The sequence below is a fragment of the Chrysemys picta genome, chromosome 8, assembly GCF_011386835.1.
Source record: "Chrysemys picta bellii isolate R12L10 chromosome 8, ASM1138683v2, whole genome shotgun sequence".
Taxonomy (NCBI): domain Eukaryota; kingdom Metazoa; phylum Chordata; order Testudines; family Emydidae; genus Chrysemys; species Chrysemys picta.
Genome location: NC_088798.1, coordinates 8,230,234 through 8,250,994, shown reverse-complemented (window position 1 = coordinate 8,250,994; position 20,761 = coordinate 8,230,234). Strand labels below are relative to the sequence as shown.

Here is a 20,761-nt window from a genome sequence, read left to right as displayed (position 1 = left end):
ATTTTTTGGTGCAGAATGCCCCCAGAAGCAGTTATTGCAGTCCTTCATCCCTGGAGCCTCAAAGTCCAAATGAACCCCTTCTGGGGTATTAGAGTCCAATAAATAAACAATCTATTCGCCCTTGCTGGGGTCTTCAGCCCCATCTCTGGGGCCCTTTAAATTCAGCCTTTTGTTCAGGCTCACAAATAAGCACCATGCTTTCTTTGGGGTTTATACCACTTTACCTGTGGCCAGTAGAGGAACCTGGGCCCACCCACTACTCCGAGTTCCAACCCAGGGGCTCTATACACAGTGGCCACATACTGTTTGATTAGTTTTTTTTCTGCTTTTTTTTCCTTGGTGTTTTCCCACCTGGGCCCTTTAGCTTTATCCTTATCTCAGGTCCTCCCCTCCCACCCTCCATTCAAAGCAAGCTATGCAAACAAAACGCAGTCAGAAAACAAACTCTGGCTATTCTTCAAGTTCCTTTGGCCAGGACTGCTAAGGCCAGGCAGCTCCTCTTATTTGGGTCACCAGGGCCTTGGTTGGCTGTTGCTTGCCTTTCTAGCTTTTTGGAGGACCAGGTCTCTCTAGTTTCCAAAATGGCCACTCTGGAGACTCCTCTGTGGGCAAAGTTGAAGGACCTCCTTTGCTGCTCTTTTCGTTTCACCTTGCTGCTACTTGGGATGGGGTGTAGTAGGACCACAGGGCTCCCAGCAGGGAGCCACAAAGGCCGAATACACCATATCACAGACACTGTTATAATAAAAATGATTTTCAGGCAATAGCTTGCAGTCCTAATTCAGGAAAAACTCCAGTTGAAGTCACTGAGAATTTTGACTAACAGAGACTCAGAGGTTGGACCTATGAAATTTAAAAATGTCTTTGCCCATTTTCAGTGAACGTAATAAGACTCTTTGCATGTATAAAGTCACTCCTTTATGTGTGAGCTGTGCAATGCAGATCTTTTGTGAGTAACATAGATATAATTTTAGATCATTCAACATGAAAGATGTTTAAAAAAAAAACTTAAGTTTACTGTTAGACTATTTTCCTTTTTTCATGCTGTAAAAGTTTTTAAAAAAATTCTCAATTGTTGTGAAAACTGAACTTGGGCTGTCACAATACTTGTGTCCATTATCTCTCCCCCCACACACACCCTTTAGGATTTTGTCCATTTGAAAATTCTAAGGAAGGAAGCTCCCTTCTTCCTTCCCTTTTCCTTTTACAGTTTTACAGAAATATTGTTGCATTTCTCCATAATAGTAGTTCAGTTGTAGCTATTAGGAATGGACAAACTTCATTGCTGGAATTAGGTTTTGTGAAGCTTGCACGCAGTCTTTTGGGTTCAAAGGGTTAACAATTAATTGGAGTGCTGAACTCCTCCTTCCACCTCACCAACCACCACCCTTGTAATTTAAACGGGGGGCTAATCCAACTCCAATTGAAGTCAACATGAGGTTTATCACAGACTTCAGTGGAACCAGAATTTGGCCCATAGTGTTCTTCCCTCCCCACCACCTCCCAAAGTGTGATTTGAGTAAATTGGGTTCTCCTGGTAAAAGGGAAGCCTATGCTGTGTACTAAGAATAGGCAAGGAAAAATGCTCTCAAATTAGGCTGGCCCAAGTGATTGGCTTGAATACAGTGCATATAGAGAGTACTAGATATACTTGCTAATTATAATTTTTCTCTGTCCTATTTCTGGTCCTTTTATCATAGTCTTTCAGGAGAGAGACTATCGGCGGGGAGGGGGAGAGGAGTTAAGAGTAAAAGGACTGGAAAAACAAAGGAAAGTGAAACACAAAATGTAAGAGTTCGACTCAAACTTACTGACCCACAATGTTGGACAGGTATCAGGGGGTAGCCGTGTTAGTCTGTATCTACAAAAACAACAAGGAGTCTGGTGGCACCTTAAAGACTAACAGATTTATTTGGGCATAAGCTTTCATGAGTAAAAACCTCACTTCTTCGGATGCAATGTTGGACAGGGTTCAAAACTAAGCAAATTCAGTTTGCCTAGTCTTTATTATCATTATTATTATTATTATTTATTATTATAGTACCTAATACTAGTGTTCATACAGTGCTTGGACACTGTTGTGTGCCGCGTACCACAGATGCTAAGTTGTTGTTTGTTTTATTACTACTTTCTAGGTCCATCTGGGCAGTGGAATCTGGGTAGATGAGGAGAAATGGCACCAGCTGCAAGTAACACAAGGAGATTCAAAGTATACAAAAAACCTAGCGGTAATGATTTGGGGAACAGATGTTCTCAAGAACAGAAGCGTCACAGGAGTTGCAACCAAAAAAAAGAAAGATGCAGTTCCCAAGCCACCTCTCTCACCTCACAAATTAAGCATTGTCAGAGGTAGGTTACTTGAAAACTGGGTTCCTGCTGTGTAGTTTAAACGTTAATCAGTGAGATGAAGAATGCTTCTCTGTATCTTGTGTAAAATGCATCCACTTAAAAACTAAAATAAAAGTTACTATTGCAACACAAATTGCTCCCCTCCCAGAAACAGACACTTGCTTCAATAGCCAGATACAGTGCAGTCTTTTGAGAGCCCAGTGCTACAAGATGACTTTGGTGGGGTTCAGGGTACTCATTATGTCAAAGCAGGCATTTGAAGGTAGGCCCCAAATGAGCTTTGCAGACAGCGCACTCTGATGGAATTTGTTGTTAACTTACTGATGTTTTGTAATGCATGTATCACTTTTGACAAACACTGGAATAACTTTACAACATTACAGCTATCCATTGAGAGAGAGGCTTTCATTTCTCCCATCTCTAAGATACAACTTCCTCTGGGGTGGGGCACAAAAGCCATTATTATAATGTCGGTACAAATTTTCATCTCCCCTTCCAAAAACAGATGTATAACAGCTTTTCCATTTGAACCAAAGTGAATTTAGATGGGCAGAAATCAATTTCTGTCCCTAAGTTGGAATTTCTACAAGAAATGTAGATCAATGACTCTAATGGGGCAAGAAGGATTGTCATGAGACCTTGAATGACCACGAGCAAGCATCCCATGTGCAAGGTGCTGAAAGAGTCAAACAGTGCTTGTCCTTTATTTTAAGTGACTAATAAAGTTCAATCTTTTTGTATCATCATGCTTGCATTTTACACTGTCACTTCTAACAGTCGTCTTTTGGTTCTACAGAGTGCTCTCTCAGTTAAAACTGAGCCAATTCCCCATGGAATTTTTATCAAGATTGGGGTGTTAGCCTCTGCATTCTGCCTCCTAAAGCTCCCTGTGCCGTTTCAGTGGGATATTATTCTAAATTGCTATGTAGGGTTCCTGCGAGCTGTATTAAATAGCGGCTGTATTCCAATCAAAAGTGGCTGTATTTTGGAAGCAGGAAATATAATTTCTGTACATATAGGTTGTAAAATGATCTTATTTCCAATTCCCTCATCCCAACTCACTCCTGTAATTAGTTATACTCATTTCTTGTGCCTTGGACTTCAATTGGATTATAAGAATTTTGGGGCAGGGGACCATGCTTTCTTCTGTATGTTCAGTGCCTTGCTAAAGGGGCTCCATTTCTGGTGGGTGACTCATGGTGTTACCATAGCACCAGTAGTAAAGTAGTATTACATAATATCTTGGTTGTAATGAAATCACTGAGTAGCTATGACTGTCGCCCACCAGCTTCTACGAGCAATAATTGGGTAAATCTCTACAGGAGAAAAGAATGGTCACTTAAAAAAAGTAATTTATTCCTAAAGACGATTAAAGCAGACTTTTATAGGTAACTGATTATAGGGTTTGTAGTTCTGCTTGTTGGCTATTACTTAGTGGGTTTTTTTCCCCTCCACTAAATCACTGTATGAAGGCTAACCTAGAATGCAAACAGATGATGGGCTTTTAGGGCAGAGACTGTGGGTGTGCTGCCTGTGAATTTACCTACATCTCTCCCAAAGGTTTCACACTGTGATGAGTGACCTTTACAGAGATTAATCAGTCTCCAGAAGTGTGAGCTGCAATAGTCCACTTTCAGGCCTGACAAGTTGCATAATTCCTATAAACAAGAGATGGGAAGTGTATGGGAAATCAAGGCAGGAAGCTAGAAACTTCCTCCTGATTCTCTGCCTCAAAAGTTAGTTAGCACTATAAACTAATTCAGCTATTTCTCCAACAAGTTGGAAAGGAAGAGAGAGGGGGAAAACTTGTTTTATTTTTAAATACGCATAAAATGTCCAGATACTGCAGTGACAGAATAGATGGATGGATGAGCTTAGTATAAAAAGCAGAGCTTTGCAGCGGAGCCCGGAGCTGGAGCACGGAGCAGTGGAGCTGCAGGTTTTTGCCCGGAGCTGTAGTAGAGCCGGAGCACAGAAAATCTTGACTGCTCCAGTTTTTTTTTTCATTTTCAATCCAAAATGAATGATATTTAGCAAGAAAGTCCTAAAGGTGCCAAAAAGTTTTAGATTGTATAACAATTGATATTAACATCTACGTTACCACTTTACGTAATATGTCAGTTATTCTCACTTCGGCCGAAATCAAGATTTAATGTACAGATACAAAATTACAATGTTTTTTGGAGATAGTTATCTGATTCTTTAATAAAACATATCAGACATCCGGCAATACTGCAGACTGCTCCAACCCTTGTGCCAAGGTTAGGCGAGTACATACTAGTGTAGATTAGTTAGATTAGTATGTGTTGATACTTCTTTTGTAAGGGTTGATCAACGAGATGCACTGAGTGCTGCGATTACGGAAAATTGTGATGCAAGACGCAACATTTAAGATGCCACAAACAGGTATATTGCAAAAAAAAATGTTTTTGTTTATTGCTATATTAAGATATCGCAAGACATATTCACCACTTAAGCTCATTTCTCACACGGGCTCCCGTTATCGGTACATTTGTTCATTTGTACATGCTCCTGTATCACTCTGGTGGACTTAATTTATATGTCATCTGTTCAACGGTCTTTTGGTAGTGTTGTTGTTTGTAATTTTAAATTTATTGAAAAAATCACGTTCAGCAGGCATATAAGTATACAGTAAACATTTTTGCATAAATTAGGAGTGATTTTTGTGATATATCCAGAGTGATTGGAAAATGTCCAACACAACTTTGGGGGTGGATCCTTACGTCATTTTAAGAAAAAACGTTTTTGTGAACACGGGTCCTAAAATTCTTCCTAAGGGAGCTACAGTCCCTTCAAGGAGGTGATGAAAAGTTAATTTCTGATGAATATCTCAAAAACGCTTCAATATAAAGTAATGAAATTGTCTGTGTCTTAGCATTAGTATGTGCTACCATATTACATTATCCAAAATTATTTAAGCCATAGGTGTCCCAAACTGGCGGTTGCTCATTTTTATTTCATATTTCAAGAAAGGCTTGTTGTCGACCGCCCCTGACTACGAGGTAATATTATGTTCCATAATAAGTTGTTAATTTTTGGTGGTCATTTATTATTGCGTTTAAAATTTATGGTTCCAAAGTTGAAAAATAAGTAATAAGTAAAATTGTTTGCATCATTCTAAGCATTTAAGCAGATTAAAATTTTTAAACAGTTTTCTCAGAAATGGTTAATTATACAAAATACATTGAGTACCATTTTAATGCATGTTTTAGCATTAAATCATATGCTAGGGTCGTATCTGTTAAATAGTCGAAGATTTAAAAAATATTAAATAAAATTGGCCTAGTCTTCCCCCCTCCCTCCCCCAGTTCATGACGTTGGAAATAGACTGTAACGGGAAAGCAGATTCAAACTGCAAGCACAGTCCTTTTTAGTAAAAAGAGCAAATTTTTGGAAATATGTTTTTCCTTCATCAGGCTGGAAACATTATACAAGATAGAACCTGTTGTTTGCTCTATCTTGTATAATCTATTCAGGGTGTTGAAGGAAAAACATATTTCCTAAAATTTGCTCTCTGTTACAGGGACTGTGCTCGCAATTTGAACCCACTTTCCCGTGAAAGTTTATTTTTAACCTTGTAACGTGTAGCCTCATTACTTCCCAACAATTAATGTTGTAGAACAGCGATAGCATGTACTAATGCTATGGCACATACCAAATTTCATTGACATATCTATATTAAAGCACTTGAGATATTAAAAATGTGGGAAATATTTCAAATATTTTTACTGCAAAATTTCATAAGAAAAACTAATTTGCAATTTATAAATATTTATGTATATTAAAATACTTATTACTTCATTAAAACTGCAAGAAACATGTTAAAATATTAAAATATACTTTAATTTGTGTAAAAAGAAAATGCGATCATTTTTGTCCAGAAAATCCAAAATAAATTCTAAGTACCTTAATTGGTTAAGATATCACAAGCAGGTACATTACAAAAAGATGTAATGCTTTTGTTCATTGCTTTTTGAAGATCATAACAAGAAACATTTGGATGCGGTAGCAGCACAAGAAGATTTGGCCATGGCTTCAACAAAAAAATCAAATCTGCCCCCCATGATTGATAGCCGATTTACGGAAAAGGATCTCAATGACGTCTTTATTTTTGAATTTGAAAAGCCCAAATTTGGGCTTTTGGGAAAAGCAAAGAAGAAATCGGCAACGTGCAAGGTGGAAAAGGAAGTGAATGGCGAGCTCAAACCATGTAGCTTCAAGACAAGTGAAGCAAGTGCCGTGAAAAGTTTCAACCTTTGGCGGCATGTAAAACGTAACCATCCTGAAAACTATGCGGCTCTGGTTACAAAAAAGAACCAGGAAGATGAGGCAAAACAGAAAGCTGACGCAGCTAAACGACGTTCATCTGGCTCTTTGAAAACTCCTGGAGAAAAGATTTTTTGCGGAGCTTCATCTGAAAAGAAACCCAAAATTGAGCAAACAAAACTTGACTCATGTTTGAAGTCCTCAAAGGTTACAGTCACCATGGATGCCAATACTTTCCGTGAAGGGCTGATGGAAATGGTTTGCTTGAGTTCAACACCGCTCACTACCTTCAGGCTAAAGAACAAAGGATTCCAAAAAATTGCAGGTGAAATGGGTCGGCAGCTTGGCGTTTCGATGGGGCACGATGCGGTTCGTCATTTAGTTGTCAGCACAGCTGAGTCTGGTCGCAAAGAGCTCAAGAAAGCTTTGGAGCAAAAATTGTGCTACCTGAAAATGGATGCAGCAACCCGTGGAAACAGAAATTTCCTTGCAATCAATGCTCAGTACTATGAAGAAGGAAAAGATAAAGCTGTGGTAAAAACCTTGGACGTAATCGACACTGAAGGGTGTCACAATTCTTCGTATGTGAAAAGTCAAGTAAAAGCTATTTTAGAAAAATTTGGGATCAGTGAAATGCAAGTGCTGAGCATCTGCGTTGACAATGCAGCAAACATGACGTGTGCTGTCAAAAATTTCAGCGAGGACAATGAAACCATTTCAACCTCTGAGAACAGGGATGTGGACAGAACTGAAGCTATGTTGCCTGATGAAGGAGCTAAAGGAATGAATGAAATCGAACTCCATGTGGATGCTGCTGCACAATGGGTTAATGACCCTACCCTCATACTTCCAACATGGCTTCATGAGGATGACTCAAAAGTCCAACTGATGAGGTGTGGTATTCACACTCTTCAGTTGGCAATCTGGGATGGACTGAACAAAGAACACGCGAAGAAATTTCTGGCAAAAATTCGACAAGTCGTTGTCAAACTACAAACCCCAAGTATTCAAAGCGTTCTGCTTGATCTACATGGAGTAACTCAATCATTGGATACTGTGACTCACTGGGGTTCAACATTTGTGATGATTGATCGGCTTCTCGTTTTTCAGTCTTACTGTGAACAAATGGCTGCTGCTGGAACAAGAGAACTCAAGTTAACAAAAGCTGAATGGGACGAAGTGAAGAACCTGCGAGACCTCTTGGCAAAGCCAAACCAAACAACTGTGAATCTTCAAGCTGTTGATGTAACCCCCGGAGTGTTAATGAAGGAATGGCGAAAACTGTCAAAATTCTTGCAAGAAAATGGTGGACAAATTGCAGAAGGAATTCTGTCCTCCATGCAGAAACACGAAGAGAAGCTTTTTGACAATATTCATTTCCTTGCTGGAGTTTATGTTGACCCACGGTATCGGATTCTTCTTACCTCAAGGGAAATACCAAAGGCAAAGGAAGGCCTCCTTGATATTGCTCGACGACTCGAAAAACAAAATTTATTGCTATATTTGAACTCAGCGAAAGAGGTTGAAGAAAATGAAACACAACAAAAGGAGTCAACAATTGAATTTGCGGTTTCTGAACATCCTTCAGAAGTAGCAGGCTGTTCTCAAACTTCCGTCTCCCCTCTGAACTTGTTCGAGCGTCCATCCGTGAGACGTCTTCAGCCATCACGGGGAAATGGAGATAATTCAAGCATCAATTCTTCAGAAGATGACGACTTCGAAAAGGAATTGGATAAACAAGAAAGACGCCAGCGAGTTTCTGCGATTCATAATTGTAATGAAGCATTATTTGAGAGAAACTTTCGGGAAGATTGTGAGGCGATGGAGTCTATTGGTAGGCTAAAAGTTAAGTCTGTTTTTGAGGCCATTCACAGCTACCCACACCGCATTCAGGCTGCCTGTAGAATTGCTTCAAGCATGACAACAACTCAAGCTAGTGTAGAGCGACTGTTTTCGGCTTTAAAGTTAATTTTAAATGATTTGCGGCAGGCTATGAAAGATGACTTGATTGCGGCAATAATTTTTTACAGAATGAATTATGAATGATTCTAGTTTGTATCATTGATGACATTTAAATTGTTTTAAAAGTCTGAATAAAAAAATGTGTTTTCAAAATTACAAAGTATGCACTTTTTATTTAGTTAAAAATTAATTTGAGTCGGAGCGCGGAGTTGGAGCGGAGCTGGAGCAGTCAATATTGGTGCCAGAGTGGAGCTGGAGCGGAGCAATTCAAAAATTTGATTGCTCCAAATACCTGATAAAAAGATAGAGATGCTACCTACATCACTAATGGAGTGTGGATTGTTTTTGGTTTTTAGTGTAGTGATTTTTTTGATAGGGGGAATTTCCATTGCAATATAGCTTCAAGCAACAAGAATCCTGTTTTCTCATTCATGATCTCTACCTAATACTCATTTACCAATTGAGAGTTGTAGCCTGGTTGGTGCACCTAAATCAGGCTCTTTTCTGTAGGTAACCTGCCTATCATCCACCAGCACTCCCTTCATATGGGCTTAGGGCAAGATTATTAGAGGGTCATACACTATTGCGTCTGTGGTGAGAGAGAGCAGCATATTAATCTGCTGTTAGTTCACACCCTTACCCACCAGAACCCTCCTTCGCACCCTCCTCCTCAAACTGTGCTTGGGAATCACTTACTTACACACCAGGGTCCCTTCTCCTTCCAGGGCAGATATTTGTGGAGAAACTGTGGGTTCATTATAAACAGTATCTCTCCCCCACCACAACTCTAGGTCCTTGCTTGACCTGCCCACACCACCTCTTCAGATCATTGCTTCCCTCATTACCACCATTCTCCCTTTGCCACACATCCCTCAAAGTGTATCCTATAAAGTTCTCTTATTTCTAGAGCAGTGGTTCTCAACTTGTTACACACGGCGGGCCGCATATGTGGCCCACAATGTGTTATCTGGGCTGCAGGGGGCAGGGCAGCGGCAGCCCGGACCCTGAGCTTGGACCCCCCCACCATGTGGAGCCAGTTGGCTGCCCTGGCCCCCAGACCTGTGTGGCTGCCCCAGCCCCTGTGGGGCTGGCAACCTGCCCCAGATGCCTGCAGCAGGGCTGCTTCTACCCTGGACCCATGCTGCGTGGCTGCCCCAGACCCTTTGGGGCTGGCCGGCAGACCCAGATCCCCACCCTGTGGAGCCGTGTGGCTGCCCAGACCCTTGCCATGGGGCCAGCTGCCTACCACAGCCCACCATGAGGCTGGGTGGGGCAGGCCGGGACGGCCAGCTGCCCTGACTCCAGACCCCTGCTGCCTAGCCCCCAGACCCCACCACTGGGCTAGCTGCCCTGACCCCAGACCCCTGTCGCAGGGCCAGCTGCCTGCTGAGGCCCACCCTGGACCCTGAAGGGCAGGGTTGGCTGCCCTGACTCCAGACCCCTGCCACACAGCTGCCCTGTGGGGGTGAGTGGCTGGCAGACCTGGACCCCCACCACCTGGAGCCACATGGCTGCCCCAACCCTGGACCGCAGCTGCACCCATCCTGGATCCCCGCTGTGGGGATGGCTGCCGTGGCCCACCCCAGACCCCACAAGGCTTGACGGGGCTAGCAAGCTGCCAGGCCCCCATGCAGCTGCCCTGACCCTGGACCACCGCCATGCAGGGCTGTGGGGCTGTTTGCCCAGGACCCCCGCCGCGTGGCTGCCCTCACTTCTGGACCCGGCTGCCTGCCCCGGCCCCTGCAACATGGGGTGGGCCGGCTGCCCCAGCCCCTGGAGCTCATGGGGCCGGCCACTGTCCAGATCCCCACCGCATGGCTGCCCCACACCCTGGTGGGAGCCCCAGATCCCTGACCAGCCACCAGCGCTAACCCCAGACTCCTGCCATGCGGGGCAGGCTGGTGATCCTGGCACGTTGGCGGCCGTTAGCACACAGCTTGGCCCGCTGAGAACTGCTGCACTGTAGACAATCTCCCCATGCAGCCAGTTACCTGCTGCCTGTGATAAGTGTAGGCAGCATCGGGGGATGCCAGAGCGATTCTTCTGCTTGCAACATCAGGCAGTCTGTGGGCCTGATATCTTCCTCCAAGTCCGGCTTTTCTGGTTTTCACCAGAATCAACAGGGTACTGCCATTGATGCCTAGACCAGTCCCTGAAACTTTGAAATTGGTTGGATTCAGTGTTCAAAAGTTATCCCAATACAGACACAGGGATGCCATGACATTGAGTGTAGGGCCTTGCTGTGCATGGCCAATGACCTGGACTGTACACCTAAACAAAGGAGTACAATTCTCTTACACACCTGTGCAGACTACCTGAATCTCAGATCCAGTTGCGTAGGAGAGAATGGGGCTACTTGTCTACTTACTCCCTCCACATAGCTGGACGACAAGGAATAGGTGGAGCCCATCTCACTGATCAGTAGCTAAACCAGCAGCCTTATACCAGCAGTAAATTACTCCCCCTTATAGCCCTCTGGGGTGCGGGCAGGAAGGAAGCAGGGAGGAATTGTGGCTCATGGGGTATGTCTGAGTCACCGTGACTCCTAGGGCCACTTTTGAATTGATACAACTTACACATCATCCCTTGTTCAGGGCTGTGGTAAAGTCACAATATTGTCTGTACTTATGTGGCAGGTCTCTTGGGCAGAAACCCCCTATTTGTTACTAATAGTTCAGTGCTATACTACTGAAGTTTCTATAGTGATGTAATATTCTGCCTTGAGCACAATGAATCTGTTACAGTTAATTCCCCCATTGTTTGCCACATTATTTCAAATAATATTTTGCTGCATATTGACATCCGTTAGTCTGTCTGCCAATTGGTTTTATTTATTTAACAATAGCCAATACATTTTCCAGTGAAGAGTCCATAAAATTCATATTGTTTCAGATGTTTTCACCATTTTCTAGTCGCAGAATAGTTTGTTTAAAATACATTTTAAAAAGACAGAATTAGCCCTTAAGGTGGCTAACATCTCTTGCTGCTTAAAAATCCCTACTGTGTAGTATATTATACAGAAGTTATAAAAAGTTTGATGCCCGAGCACTGTTATACACCTTGTTAATGCAAAATATAACCTTTTATAAAACTTCTGAGCAGCTTCAAAATGAACTGCAAAGCATGAATAATACTTAATTTTCATAACTTTTAATACGATGCATTAGCAACATTATAAAACTTGTTAATTAAGCAATAATCTCTATAGCTTTCTAGAATATGAAGCAATAAATGGCTGCTAAAATTGATTACTAGCCAAAGCAAAGCAGAGATTGTTTAATCAATCTTGGAAGCTATTTATTACTCGTAGCCTACACGACAATAGAAATTATTTCAATTATAAAACATAACAAAATGCACACCTGATTTTAAGGAGCTGAAAGTAGGGTGCTACCTCTCTAATTCATTGCAGAAAAACATTTGATCCTGCAACTTGCTAAGTGCCATCTGCGGGTAGTAGAGAGTGGTCTCAGCTCCCACTGACCTCATTGATTTTATTTTATTATTTTGTATTTATATTCCAGTAGAACAGAGCCCACAATATGCAAAGTACTGTACAAAACCAGAGCAAGATCATCTCCACCCCAATCTATTAAACCAACAAAATACAAATGGTTGGGAAGAGATGTATAACCACGATATAGCCATATTAATGTATACTACATAATTTTTTTTAAAATGTGAACTAAATGTCCCCTATCTCCTACTGCTTCTCCTCCTAACCACTATTATTTGGCTAATGTCTTGTAGGTGTGACGGTAGAAGTGACTTGAAGGAGGAAAGGGTAGTGGCCTGACAGATCATTTTCAGTAAGGGTGTTCTATGTCGTCTGGAAGAAAGCTTTAAGACTGTTCTGGGAGTTGTGGACAAATGAAGGGGTTAAGGTTGGCATTGATGACAGAAAGGGTAGGAGTGACACCATATGAGTTTGGATTTACCCCCATTTCTACTCATGAGGCCAGAGAAATGTCATAACTTGTGAGCTGCTTGTGCCCTACAAAGATTCAAACATGGCAAGCCTAAACTTGTGCCAGATAAGGGGGACCAAACCAATGAATCAGAGAACCCTTTTATTGTACAATAGAACACTGAATTACAAAAATATACAAGTTGCTAATGAAGTGCTGGCTCTATAGTACCTTGAGCATGTTTTATTTGCTGTACTGATTTCCAGCACAGGGCTAAATTCTTTTCTTAAAAATAACTGCTGTTCTCTTACTTTTTCCCCCAGAATGTTTGTATGACAGAATAGCACAAGAAACTGTGGATGAAACTGAAATTGCACAGAGACTCTCCAAAGTCAACAAATACATCTGTGAAAAAATCATGGATATCAATAAATCATGTAAAAATGAAGAAAGGAGGGAAGCAAAGTACAATTTGCAATAAATTTTGGATTTTTAATAAAGTCTTAGTGTTTTACTTATGTCGTCGTCTTGATTTGTGTGGCATTTTTGCTGATGCGATTGAACTGACTTAGTGTGGATCTCATTCTGAAACGTTGATGTATTTTTAAGCAGTTTTGTAAAATGGCTAGATATGTAACCTGCTTTAAGTGATTTCAGATATAGAATCATAAAAATGTAGGACGGGAAGGGCCCTTGGTAGGTCCTCTAGTCTAGTCCCCTGCACGGCGGCAAGGCTGAGTATTATCTAAATAGAAGACTATCCCTGACAGGTGTTTATCTTAACCTCCAGTGACTGAGATTCCACCACCTCCCTCGGTAATTTGTTCCAGTGCTTAACTACTCCTGCAGTTAGGAAGTTTTACCTAATGTGTAACCTAAATCCTCCCTTGCTGTAATCTAAGTCCGTTACTTGTCCTGTCCACAATGGAGGAGAACAATTTATCACGCTCCTCTTTATAACAACTTTTACCTACTTGAAGACTTCTCCATTTCCCCCCCCCCTTTTCCAGACTAAACAAACCCAATTTTTTCAGTCTTTCCCTATAGGTCATGTTTTCGAGGCCTTTAAACCTTTTTTGTTCTCTAGGTTATCTCCAATTTTTCCACATCTTTTTTGAAGTGCCCAGAACTGGACGCTATTCTAGAACCTTATGAGTGCTGAGTAGAGTGGAAAAATTACTACTTGTATCTTCCTTACAACACTTCGGCTAATGCATCCCAGAACGATGTTGGCTTTTTTTGCAACAGTATTATATTGTTTCATATTTAGTTTGTGATCCACTATAAGCCCCAGAATCTTTTTCTGCAGTACTCCTTCCTAAACAATCATTTCCCATTTTGTATTTGTGCAATTGATTATTCCTTCTGAAATGTAATACTTTGCATTTGTCCATATTGAATTTCATCCTATTTATTTCAGATCATTTCTCCAGTTTGTCAAAATCATTTTAAGTTCTAATCCTGTCCTCCAAAGCACTTGCTACCTGTCCTGGCTTTGTATCATCTGCAAACTTTATAATGTACACTCTGCCATTATCTAAATCATTAATGAAGATATTGAAAAGAACCAGACTCAGCAGAGATCCCTGCAGATCCCCACTCAATATGCCCTTTGAGCTTAACTATGAACCATTAACTTCTCTCTGAATACAATTTGCACGCACCTTATAGTAGGTTTGTCCAGACTACATTTCCTTAGTTTGCTTATGAGAAGGGCATGTGAGATCGTATCAAAAGTCTTACTAAATAGGCAAGTCCATTAACTAATGCACTAGTCCATTAAATAGTGAAATTTCAAAGGAGAGTGAAACTCCGAGGTTGTTCCAATGCATTGCAACATGCCGACTGCAGTTCTGTACAGGTTGTGATTCTGCAAACAGTGACCTGCATTTTTCTTCTAGTGAAGTCTGTGGGATGCTACATGGACAAATCTCTATGCAGGATCTGAGCCATAGTAAACCTCTGCTTTAAGTGAAGTTCTGGTGGAAAAGGGAAGAAAAAAAAACCCACACCTCTTTACTGTAAGACAGTTTCACTGTACTTTGCAGTGTTCTTTCCTGAAACTGCCTATAAATTTGCTTGCTTTTATGATCTTTTGTTTCTATTTTAATATATTTGGTCTAGAGCAGCTAGACAGTGCTCCCTTAAAACTTACCTTGACCAACTAGGTCACCATTACTTTCAATTAAAAAAAAATAACTAAACTTTTCTCCAAGTTTTAGTATATGAATGACTTGTAAGCATTTCTAACAGGAACTCAATTGATGATCTTTTCAGACATAAGGGAAACTTTTAGATAGAAAGTATTATGTCTATGCAACCTATTCAGAAGGTGTGTTACAATTTCTCTTGGAGCACTACATTCTTAATAGTATCAGAGGGGTAGCCATGTTAGTCTGAATCTATAAAAAGTAACAGAGGGTCCTGTGGCACCTTTAAGACTAACAGAAGTATTGGGAGCATAAGCTTTCGTGGGTAAGAACCTCACTTCTTCAGACTTGCATCTGAAGAAGTGAGGTTCTTACCCACGAAAGCTTATGCTCCCAATGCTTCTGTTAGTCTTAAAGGTGCCACAGGACCCTCTGTTACTTTGTATATTCTTAATAGTATTTATATTTCTTTTCTGAATGTATAAAACACTAATAGAGAATATAAAGATTCTGTATGCAAGAAAAATGTGTAATAGAAAAATAAGTTCTAGTACTAATTGTATTGAGTCCATAAATGGGCTATGGAAATATTTGAACGCAAGCTTAAGCATCAAGAGAACTTATTTTCTGGATTGGAGTCTGTCAGGCTTATGGCACAAAAATCAAAGAAATATTTGCTTTTGGCATGACCAAATGACCCCTTAATGACTGTAATTGGATGAAATCAACGTCTTCTAGTGTGTCTTGTTTCATGCAAGGGATTTGGGAGTAGATGCTATCAAGAAAAGAATTTAAATCCGGCAAACCCATAAACAACTGAGCAATCTAGAAGATAGTGTCTAACTGATAGCACTTCTATAAAACTGTATTTACAAAAGTGTGGTTATTAATAATAGGTATGCAGTGTTGGAGCTGTCAGTCTCAGGGTGTAAGGCCTTGTCTACACTGCCACTTTACAGCACTGTAACTTTCTCACTCAGGTGTGGAAAAACACTCCCCTCACCCCAAGCGTTGCAAACTTCTGCGCTGTAAAGTGGCAGTGTAGACAGTGCACCAGCACTGGGAGCCGCGCTGGTAACTACTCCCTTCATGGAGATGTTTTTTTTTTTTAATAGAGCTCCCACAGCGCTGGTGCTGTAACTACACAGCCACATTAAAGCGCTGCTGCGGCAGATAAATTCATGCAAAATAGGTCCCTCAATGGCTATTCGCTAGGAATGAGCGATGGGATGGATCACTTGATTACCTGTTCTGTTCATTCCCTCTGCGGCACCTGACACTGTCAGAAGACAGGATACTGGGCTAGATGGACCCTTGGTCTGACCCAGTAGGGCCATTCTTATGTAGTGAAGACATGACCTTAGAAAGACATGGTGGGTGAGGTAATACCTTTTATTGGACCAACTTCTGTTGGTGAGAGAAGCCTTTGAGCTACATAGAGTTCTTCCTCAGGTCTGGAAAAGAAAGTATGACAGTTAAATGCAAGGTTGAACAGATAGGTTGGCATAAGTAATTAGTATATATTGATGTGACCATTCAAGGTGAAGTTGTCCCTTAACACTCCATAGTCATAGGGCTAATGGGGGTTAGTGGGTTATAGATTATTGTAATAAGCCATAAATACAGTATCTATTTAGCCCATGATTTTTAGTGTTTAGCAAAGTTATGAATTTAAGCTCCCAGGCTTGTATTTTCAATGTGTTGTGCAGGTTTCTGTTGAGTATGAGGACTGAGAGGTCAGATATAGAGTGATCACTTTGTGCAAAGTATTCACCACAGATGATAGGGTGGGTGGGTTTTTTTTTGTCTTTTATCAGATTGTTCTGTAACCCACTAACCCCCCTTTTGTCATATGACTGCAGGAGTGTTAACGGGCCACTTCACCTTGAATGTTCCCTTCGAATATGTGTTAACTACTTATGCTAAACTATCTGTTTGATCTTGTATTTAGCTGTGACACCCTGAGAACCTTTCCCAGACTCTGTGTAACTGGAAAGCTTCTCTCTCACCAACAGAAGTTGGTCCAATAAAAGACACCCACCTTGGTTATCAATAAGTCAATTAGTTCACTGATTTGAGTGTTTAACCCCCTTCCTTCCCAAAAAAGTCTGCTTTTGGTAGTTTTGGGATGCTTACAAATCCTTATCTTCTTCCTTTAAACACTTGATAGGTTACACCATATTGTTCATTCCTATTGAAACTGTCTATATGTATTGGGATAATTTGAAAGTAGAATTGCAGGGATTCTTCTAGGGGATTTTAAGGAAAAATTAAATAGACAAATGACGCATGGTTCAGTGGATGCATTATAAACCAAAATAATGCGGTATAGTGCCATAACAGCACTCATTTAAGTGCTTTGTTGGATCAGCGCTGAAGTATTTATAATTCGTACACTCGGAGTGTCGAGCCCATTTCATGTAATTCTCAAAAAGTTCTAAAATACAAACAAACATTCCAGTTCTTTTGTTGTCTTTAGAAGCGCTATAATTACACAGAAAAGGGTATGGAACTAAGTATTAGCCTAAAAGCATCACTGTTCCAGACAGAACTTAAATGCTTTCCTGAATTGGGGTATTAGGTAGGAAAGAACTGTGTTTCTACTATCAGCGTATGTTTCAATTTTTATTTTTTTTATTAAAGAGCAAAATAGAGATAAAGTTAGAGAAACAACTAGTGAACTGGGTTCCACTTTTCTGGCAAATACTCATGAATTGATCTTTAAAAAAGCCCTTTAGGCTTAGAGAAAATTTCTGTCGTTCCCTCTCCCTCTCCTTCCTGCTACTCCTGGAACTGTTAAACACTGTACTGCTAATATAATTCCACTGTAACATTCTTTAATAAGGTGATGATAATTCTACTCTTCTTGAAAGATGAATATAGGCTAAGCTTATTTGAGGCAATATTTCATGAATCCTGGGAAAAGTAGATTAGTGCTGAATCAAAGATTAGGGCTCTAGTCTGTCTCCCCAAAAATCAGAGATTCAAACTTTGTAGGAATAACCAGCACCAGCATCCTAATAGAGCTTCTTCTAGACAGACTTAGCACATCAGACGCTCCTCTACACATTGCTCAAGAATTCAAAATTATTCAGAGAAAAGATCTCTGAAGATTTCAGTCCACCTCTCTGTGCCTACAGCGTCTACCACCCTAGGTCCAAGGAGCTTTCTGCATGCATTAAAGCACCCGGATGGTGCAAAGAGGTTCACTTCTAAAGTAAACACTGTGTATCGCTGGGAACAGCTAGCTAACATGGGTTGAGTTAAATTGTACAGCTGGCATTTACTGTTAAATTAGAACTAATTGAAGTTTTGTTGAGGTTGACATTAAATAAGTTGGGCATTCTGAAGGCAGTACCTTCCAATAATGTGTTATATTTTTAATGCAATGCATTTTTCTGGAAACAAGCTTTTCTAATAATGGACTGGTTTCATGCACATTGTAATTGAAACTAAGGGAATAGAAGGCTTTATTGTGAACAGTAATCCTGTACAAACAATCCCTTTGATCAGTATCCATTCTTTACCTCTTCCTTTGAAACAGTATAAAGAACAGATAGGCTTTTCCCTACTTTTACTGTTTCAAGTAGGCAAAGCGGTCATGTGACTCTACAGAATTACCCACCAATGAAAAAGTATATACATTTGAACTCCTAAATGAGGCAAGTTTGAGTAGCAGCCGTATTACTCTGTATCCGCAAAAAGAACAGGAGTACTTGTGGCACCTTAGAGACTAATAAATTTATTAGAGCATAAACTTTCGTGGACCAAAGCTCACTTCTTCGGATGCATATTTTAAATGAGGCAAATTTTTCTGAATTAGAATGTTGATTGCTAGATTTACTGCAAATTTAATGTCAATATTTTTCTATTGCAGCTACCAATCTAGTAAATGTTTTAACTCTTCCTTAATCCAGCCCATCTTTGTGTGGTGTTAGTACCATCAGTATGGGTCTGCCATATTGATTTCTAGTTTTTGCAAGGCTGGTGCCTGCAAACTTTTTCCAGTCACCATATATACTTGATGTTTTATAACACTCCAGCAGATACAGTTGACACAGTTACAGAATTTTGACCTGAAATGATAGGATTTTATTAAACTCCATGGCAGCTCTAACATTCTAAGGGTAGCGCTGTGCTATCATTTGATAGTGTAAACTTGGATTTGTAAATATCAAAAGAAAAAACACTTCAAAGGGACCAAGTTTTATATTGTCTTGGAGATCAATGCATACTGTTTACCTTCTTTTCTCAAAGGGGGAACAGAGTATTATTGTTACATAAATGATTTTAGTTCTTTGTTGCCACACATTACAAATTACAGTAGTAATATTCATGACCTGATCCATAATAAAGTGCCTCTGGCATTCTTGCAAAGGAGAAAGATTAGAGCTAACAAAAAGGGCTTTATTTTCTATTAATGATTTTATAAGGGAAATGAGCTATTGTATTAAAGGAGAGAATCCAAACAGATTTTAATACCTCACTCATTTATACAAAATGCCTCTCAGCTCAATTAAAAAGAGCAGGGAAAAAAGCATTTGTCAGATCTGCCTGTTATAGGCAGGTTTGGCTTTAGTGATGCTTTACGGAGCTGGAGGATTTTTTAATACAGTCAGTCTAGAATTCTTGTATTTATTTAGTCATGTGAAAGCAACTGTCAATTGAAGCAGCTTGTTATATTGCATCTGGACAGCCAGGGAGCTTGACTGTCAAATGAAAGTGCAGTTCCCCTGCAGGAAGTAATTTCATTGCACTGCAACTTTGATGCTGTATCTGACGGGATAACTGTGCTACTCCTTTGTTGTCTTAAGTGTAGATTATTGTCCTATCGGAAGTTCTAAGTAGCAATAAATTGAGCTATATCAAGTCCAGGCTTTTTCAGTGGGACTTAATGATGAGATTTCAAGATCATTAGACTATGATCAGCCCAAATGTGTGGACTTTTAAAAATAAAACTATTAAGCACAGATCACTATTTAAAATAATGGTTGTCTTGACAAATTAATGGAGAGCAAGGACATTCTGAATTAATGCTGTCACATTAGCCTTAAACTCAATTGTATCTAAACAATGTTAATCTCAGGCAGTAACAATATTCACCAATATTGGCTAGAATTAAATGTGGAGATGCAGTGAACAAGCTGTGCTATTTTATAGCCTGCTCGTACCCAGTTTAAGTAACTTGGCGTGGAATTCTGTCTCCTGGTCTGATCCTACTCCCATGAAAATCAATTGCAAAACTCCTATTGACTTCAGTGGGGTAGGCAGGATCAAGCCATCAGATGGAGAATGCTAGGTACTCTGTCACTTATCAAGGGCTGGTTACAAGTCTCCATGTGCCAGCTGGCAACTGGAATTTTCTTCCTTTGCTGGGCTTGTATCAACCATGGCATACATTTAACATGGGGGGGTGTGGTTTTTGCTGAATTTCTTTCTAGTTCTTTGTAGTGTAATGTGGCCTTCTTATTCTGATGTTATGATCTATTTAGCTCTGTATTGGAAACGTTTAGTTTCTTTTAGACATTAAAAATCACTTTCATTAGAGGCATATGTGAAAAAAGATTAAAAATGCAAAAATCCTGAAATCATGGTTTTCAAATATTTAAAAGTCCAATGTTGTGTGTGTGTGTGTGGGGGGGGGGAATTCTCAACCCCCAAGACTATTTTTGAATGAAAAAAGTCAAACTCAAATTTGTTCACATAGGCCATATGCAGAAATTTGCAAGTTTTCAGTGGGAGAGTGGCCCTATTTCAGAAATATCCTGGAAAATGAAATGTGTGGTTCCTCAGAATGGATTGATGAAAGATTTCATATGAAACTGAGTATATTTGTCACTTTTTTCATGCCTCCGATTGACCTTGGCTGGTCTACACTACAAAGTTGGGTTTTCTTAATTACTCTAACTACTCTGTAAAATGATGGAGTCTAAATTAACTGTTACCACTCAAGAAAGAGATCGTGGACTCATTGTGGATAATTCTGTGAAAACATCCACTCAAGGTGCAGCGGCAGTCAAAAAAGCAGACAGAATGTTGGCAATCATTAAGAAAGGGAGAGATATAAGACACAAAATGTCATATTGCCTCTATATAAATCCATGC

General features: G+C 40.3%; 2 protein-coding genes across 14 annotated transcripts in view; both read left to right on the top strand.

The window, feature by feature from the left end:
- BEND5 (BEN domain containing 5) overlaps positions 1-13,020 on the top strand; it is a 51,868-nt gene extending 38,848 nt beyond the window's left edge. For 6 of the 13 annotated variants that reach the window (XM_065553811.1, XM_065553810.1, XM_065553808.1 and 3 more), the window contains 2 exons: positions 2,136-2,349; positions 6,350-8,751. In XM_065553811.1, coding sequence (XP_065409883.1) covers positions 2,136-2,349; positions 6,350-8,682 — 2,547 coding nt within the window. In that variant the 3' untranslated portion in view covers positions 8,683-8,751. Of the gene's footprint in view, positions 1-2,135; positions 4,756-6,349; positions 8,752-12,829 lie in introns of those variants that run through there. The other 7 variants (XM_065553814.1, XM_065553816.1, XM_065553815.1 and 4 more) reach the window with 2 other exon arrangements.
- The window catches only part of AGBL4 (AGBL carboxypeptidase 4), a 1,392,624-nt gene that overhangs the window by 886,291 nt on the left and 485,572 nt on the right, over positions 1-20,761 (top strand). The window lies entirely within an intron of this gene.